This window comes from Mytilus edulis, chromosome 2 (genome assembly GCF_963676685.1).
Source record: "Mytilus edulis chromosome 2, xbMytEdul2.2, whole genome shotgun sequence".
Taxonomy (NCBI): domain Eukaryota; kingdom Metazoa; phylum Mollusca; class Bivalvia; order Mytilida; family Mytilidae; genus Mytilus; species Mytilus edulis.
The window spans coordinates 12,642,147-12,648,710 of NC_092345.1; the positions used below are offsets into that span (position 1 = coordinate 12,642,147).

Below are 6,564 nucleotides of genomic sequence, written 5' to 3' on the forward strand. Positions count from 1 at the left end.
GATAATTTTTGCCTATGTATCTACTATAGTTTTCAAGTATTAAGCAAAAATGAAAACAATGGTAACATTTGTCATTTGAGGACATTGACTCGTATAAGAATTAGTTTTATCTCTAACAGTTTTGATGTAAATAGACAATAGGTAAATCTCATCAACTTTATCAGATGTTTCTCTATTTATTGAGGCATTGAAGATGATCTTGGCCATTGCATATAACATTTTACTTTCAGCTTAAATTTACATTGGGACATACTATCGATCACTTTTCGAATAATCGTTTGTTTGGGGGAGTGGGGTCCGTTTACTATTTTGATGAAACTACAATAAGGTGTTCAATCCTGACATATGTATGAAAGCTTCTTTACTATATATAAAACCAAAACTGAATTCCCTTCAAGTCAAATGATGAATTAAGAATAAAAATCCTTCATGACATACATAAGAAGAAAAAAAGTTAAATTTCTGTTGTTTTATAAGTCTTCATACAGCAAAAATCCGGAAAAATTTGCCAAGTCATCAAGTCCACAAGAATGGCCATGGTAGACTTTGTTGCGTACCCATACTTGGTCTCCCGTGTCTAAACGAACGACAGCAAATGATGTCTCGCTATCTTCTTGGCCACTAGGTGCTTCCATGTAGTTAGTTGCTATTGGCACCCCGTTTTTAACGGCATCTATCCAGCAGATCCTCCCTGGAAGTGTCCTTGTATCCAATACGAACGCGTAGTAGCCGCCAACTGGTGCGGTGAAAATTCCGGTTGATGTGCTGTAACTGTTAGATACGTCGGTCATTCGTCGGTCAAATTTGATAGTTTGGTCTGATCCTAGGCTACTGTGGTCGCTTGATGTCCTGTAGGTAAACGCTACTTTCTTTTGCACTGAAACTTAAGATGATTTGTCATTAAAAAACTTTGCAAACATATATTTTTTAAATGCGTTTTAGTGCTTTTTATCGACACGCAGTCAGATGTGAAGAATAGGTTTCTCTTATTTTCAAATATAAATAAAGTAGGATTAGAAGTATACATCAATGAAACAGTGACCCTACAATGTTTGTAATCAAAAGGATGTCTATGGATAATGCTGAGCATGTAAACATATCCTGGTATCGCATTTTAAAACAATGTTTGATACATAAGGTAAGTAAAAGAACGTCTGTATGTAGGCATATGCATTAAGTACGTAACCGTTATGAATAGACTATGCGTTCTCCTACCAAAAGATTAAGATATGAAAACAATTAGATTTCTCAAATTATCGTTATCACTCCACGTGTAATTTGAAAAAAATGATAGGTCTTATGTGTGGACCTGTGTTTTATTTTTGCGTTTTGATATATGAAATAGTGGTCTAAGTATCTGAAATTTTAAAAAGGTTATTATTTCAGTATTTCCACAGGTTAGTGCCATAAACAAAATTCATAAACACAAATGTCTCTTATCTGATTAACGGATGTTTTGACTGCTTATTATGATCTTGGCTGGTGTAAGGATAACAGTTGAAAATATGTTTCACTTTTATGTGCAGATCTAAGAAATGTAATAGGAGCATGGTTTTCGTGTCAATGTCTCAAAAACCGAATGGCTTATGTCTCGTTGTTGTTGAGGCAGAATGCTGCAGAGAGGTCAGAGAAATGGTATGTGGTGTAAAATATATGATATAATTTTATTAATTTAAAAATGTCTGAACATTTTTAATTACCATCTTTACAGCTCCGAAGTTATCTTTAAATTCATGGTTATGGTTAATGTATAAAATTTCAAATTAAAGCTTATATTTAAAGTTATAAACATTCAGTCGAATTCGTTATGTGTACTCAGTTCTCCAAACCAACCAATCCAAATATTGAATTTAAGATTTGGAGCACATTTTTTGTGCTCCGAGCACTGAGAAAAGTTATGTGCTGTGAAACGTTTATGTTGATAAAGTTAGGAAGTTACCTTGACGTGTATGCTTTTGGAGTTCTTGGTTTCCTTGTAGGCGTTCTATAAGTTCTTGTTGTTGGCGGATGATTTCATCTTGCTGCGATATTCTTTCCTCCATATTTGCTATTTTAGTATCTGTTTTCATAAATCTTGCCTCTGGAATATATAAGATGACGGTATTATATATGAATCTCATTAAAAAATCCAGTTGATTTCACCGAAGCTTGGTTTTAATGCATATCATTATACTGTTTAGAACTTCTCCACTGATCCATCAGAACATCAAAAATCTATTTTAGGTAAATTCTTAAAGATAATATATTAAGTTTTCTAAACCTTTATCTTCAATTCAAAAATAAAATAATGATAACATTTCATACATGTATAAAAGTATTCGACGCTCTAACAAAGGTATAAATAACCGTCAAGGACACTTATTTTGGATCATAAGATAGCTTACCATTTTCAAATTTCATAGATTCCAGATCCTGTTGTAGTTTTTGGTATACTTCATATTTGTTTTGCTGTTCTGCACTTATCAGATAGCTAAAAGAAACCAATATAACTAAAATGTTCTGAACAAGCAACATGTCCGTCACATTCACCTGCAATATCATGGGTCTTATCTTTTTATGTGTTATACACGTTGACGATAATTGTACGGTTCTTAGATAAGTTATAATTCTTGTAATTGACTTGTTGTTCGAAATCAGGATATTAAATCAAATAAAATGGAGGTTATCTTTTAAAACAATCAAACCTTCATTAGACATCATTGATATGTTAATTTTTTTGTAAATTTACAGTTCATAAAATGTTGGATAAACTTATCCAAAAATCGGCATTGACATGATCATGTTTATCTCAAAATGTTTATGATGTCTTTCCTTTCATTTATTGGACTTTTTGGTTATCAAGAAAAGTAAAACAAAATTACCGAACTCCATATTAAAAAAGAAAAGGAGAAATCTATAAGAGCAGCCAAAAGTGAGTCCAAGACTGTATTAACGTTTGGAAAACAATTAAAAAACAAGAATGTCCCCAGTACACGGATGCCCCACTCGCACTATCATTTTCCATGTTCAGTGGACCGTGACATTGGGGTCAAAACTCTTATATGGCATTAAAATTAGAAAGATCATGTCCTAAGGAACATGTGTACTAAGTTTTAAGTTGACTGGACTTCAACTTTGTCAAAAACTACCTTGATCAAAAACTTTAAACTGAAGCGGGACGAACGGACGTACGGACGAACGAACAGACAGACAGACGAACGTACAGACCAGAAAACATAATGCCCCTCTACTATCGTAGGATCGTAGGTGGGGCATAAAAATTGACTTTGAACTAGCTTTTAGAAACTGATGGTACATGTTTCGTTTGATTGCTTTTATTTGATCATGTCGGGGCCATTTACACCTATAACCTGAGTATGTTTGAAACCTAGCATACGCCTTTATTTTGTCAATATACAAAAAAAAAATAAGTGGTGTTTCAAAATTATGTTTTAATCGGATCAGACACATTGGACGAATTCGTCTATTCATTACCGAAGAAACAAAAATGTATAACGTTAGTATGGTCTCGAATTACCTTTCGATTGAATTATGGAAAGTCATTGCTTTATGGACTCCAATCAACTTTTATTTAAAGATTAGAGCGAGTCCAAAACACAGCAGAAAGAGATATTACAAAATTAAAGTAGGAGGAAGTACGACCACATTACACCAGTACATATGTCTCTCTATTGGCTGCCCTTAACGTATCGATGTCAATAAAAACTTCTTGTGTATTTAGTCTATGCTTTACATGAGGAGAAATTGGTCTACCTACAAGAACCCGTTATTAACATATATGTATATACAAATTGTCGCGAGCACTAAGATCTGAAAATGACATGAATTTGGAAAACGCCACGTGTAAGAACTAAAACATATAGGGAAATAAACTCATCATAGATACCAGGATTCAATTTTGTATTTACGCCAGACGCATTTTGTCTACAAAAGACTCATCAGTGAGGGAAACAATACCGCAATCGCACAACATATACCATTTTAAAGTTGTACTTGTTTTTTGTTGTTGATAAAATTGTTGACAGAACAAGTGCTGCCTGCATAGTTGAAAATAACTCCATAAACAACTTGAAAGTTTTATGGAATACAGTCAACTTGAGGTTTTTTTTGGATCTGATCAAATAGTAAATAGTGTGAATGCAATTGGAAAAAGAAGTGAGGTCATACAAATATTTTAGATGAGAAATTTTTAAAAATTGGCGCGATATAGCAATATCTGTCGGGTATAATAGTTATATGCTCGACATTTTAAAACTAGCTACGAAAACAGCATTATTATAGATAATTCAATCACCTTTATTGCTTAAAAATTTCCAGAATCTGCCAAACCCTCATTTTAATATGATTTTATCAATAGTTAGATAATAGAAAGGGCCTTCAAAAAACAATTTTAAAATATAATTTATTATATTAAGATGCGTATTGAATAAGGTTTTTGCTTACATATTATTAACTCTGTGCAAAATATTCATTGTATGTAAAATATTCCAACTATGTTAAGAACGTGCTGATCGTTACATAAAGGTTATACAAGTTATTAGATTGCTGTCTAAACAATAAATACCCAATATCCACATATTATTGACAAAGTGCTGTATTTTAGCCAAATAAACTAGGGGGGAAATCCTATCTGTACTCCTTGTTTCAGAACTAATCTATCACAAAAGTTTTAATAATGAATACAAAATCAATCATGTGATGGTGTTGTTCTTTTTCTTTCAAACCTTTGGTGTTTTTAGTATATATGTTATCAAAATCTCATATTGTTTTGTACACACATTGCTGTCAATATAATAGAATTTGATGTGACTGTCATACACGTGAGAGGTTTAGCTAGCTACAAAAATGGGTTTAACCCACCATTTTCTACATAAGAAAATGCCAGTACCAAGTCAGGATTATGATAGTTGTTATCCATTCATTTGATGTATTTGAGCTTTTGATTTTCCATTTAATTAGGGACTTTCTGTTTTGAATTTTCATCACAGTTCAGTATTTTTGTGATTTTACTTTTTTCTACTCAAACTTTATGATAGTATTCATCTTCCTTTGATCAACAATCTAATAAATGGATGAAACTTGAACATTTGAATTGGTAGTAGAACAAATACATACATCGGCTATTTCCTTTCGTTACTGGGAAAATGGACTAAGTAGGTGTGATGATCTTTTGTGGCTTGTGCTTTATTGGGAAGCTGTCTTATTGACATATAACGTACAACTATAACTCATATGAAAGGCTGAACTATGAAATAAGTACATATGTATATAATATATATATATATATATAAAATAATTTTATTTATATAACAGTAAAATCAAAGACAAATTTAACAAAAAAGTTGAGTGACAATCTTAAAACAATTAGATATCTGACCCTAGGGAAGTCGTCTTTATTTTGATACATCAACTTCTCTAAAGACTATGTTTACAAACAATGTGACCCCAAGGAATTCAGTACATTTGTGTACAAGTCAATATTTTCAGTCTTAATTTTTTCATTGATAATAGTCATTCAAGACAGTCTGAGTAAAAGTAGAGTATTAAAAAAATAATGCACAGCTATGTAATATTCAATTTTCATTGGCTTTTTGTTGTGACTGCTATATTTAAAAAGACAGGAATAACTCATGTAAGGCCTACTTAGAGGATTTTACAGAAACCATTAGCCATTGATAAAAAAATCCATTCACAGAAAACAGATGAATTAGCATTATAATGATTAAAATATATTTTTGTTCGATAACATAAAAGTGACAACTATAAAAAAAATAGTAGTATATGTAAAAGGAATGTCATGTTTTTATATCACATAATCTGTTAACAACACTTTGAAATCATCTGCTTTCAAAACATAGGGAAGAAAGAAAGTGGTTTTACTTTTAATTATATTATGCATTCATTTTAAATTTTTTTCTCCATTTCTAAATGGTTATCTTCTAAAACAAACATCATTTATCAAATTTTATGTGAATTGTCCCTACAATAAAGCAATTATGACATCAACCTGTTCATATGTACAACTCTATGAAGGGAGAAAAATGTGTACACTGCCATGTTGCCATTTTTTTCTAAATAATTTTGACATTTCTTGCCATATGCATGTTTCTAAGGTCTAGTATAAAATGTAAAATACATGAGGTAAAATAAATTGAGTTACAAATGTATATCAATTAAAAATTTAAAAGAATAAAAGAATCAATTAGAATTATAATAGTGCCAAAACCATTTCTATGTATTGCAACCTGGTATATTTGAGGACTAAGAAAAATTAATGGGTTAAATTCGTTATCATCAATGATTTCAATATATAATTCAACTAAGTATCTAAAGAAAAATACAAATTCTACCACTTATTTCTAAAACAATGCCTGAATACCAAAGCATCTATCTAATTTCTCCTATTAAAACTGCTATGGCATATATAAATGGGACACACAAAAGCATATCTAATACAAATGATGTATATTCATTATAAAATTCAATTTATACAATAACAACTTTTTTATAATAATCTGGCATAGTGTTGCCCAAGTGCTCCCAATATATAAAATATTTATGCTT

The 6,564-nt window shown here is 31.2% G+C and overlaps 1 protein-coding gene across 1 annotated transcript; it reads right to left on the reverse strand.

Annotated features, from left to right (window-relative positions):
* Nucleotides 1-454: 454 nt before the first annotated feature.
* Nucleotides 455-2,556, reverse strand: LOC139511489 (complement C1q-like protein 2). Its single transcript, XM_071298276.1, has 3 exons — nt 2,385-2,556; nt 1,940-2,080; nt 455-883 (listed from the first exon to the last, which is right to left on the reverse strand). The coding sequence occupies exons 1-3, from the start codon at nt 2,539-2,541 to the stop codon at nt 471-473; spliced, it is 711 nt and encodes a 236-aa protein (XP_071154377.1). The 5' UTR covers nt 2,542-2,556; the 3' UTR covers nt 455-470.
* Between the last annotated feature and the right edge of the window lie 4,008 nt (nt 2,557-6,564).

Bases quoted from the DNA above. Each gene is read 5' to 3' on its own strand.
- LOC139511489 (XM_071298276.1), bottom strand. From the start codon at position 2,541: ATGATATTGCAGGTGAATGTGACGGACATGTTGCTTGTTCAGAACATT. The intron at 2,081-2,384 runs GTAAGCTATCTT...TATATATTCCAG, and splicing joins ATCTATGAAATTTGAAAATG to AGGCAAGATTTATGAAAACA. The intron at 884-1,939 runs GTAACTTCCTAA...AATCATCTTAAG, and splicing joins CCAAAAGCATACACGTCAAG to TTTCAGTGCAAAAGAAAGTA.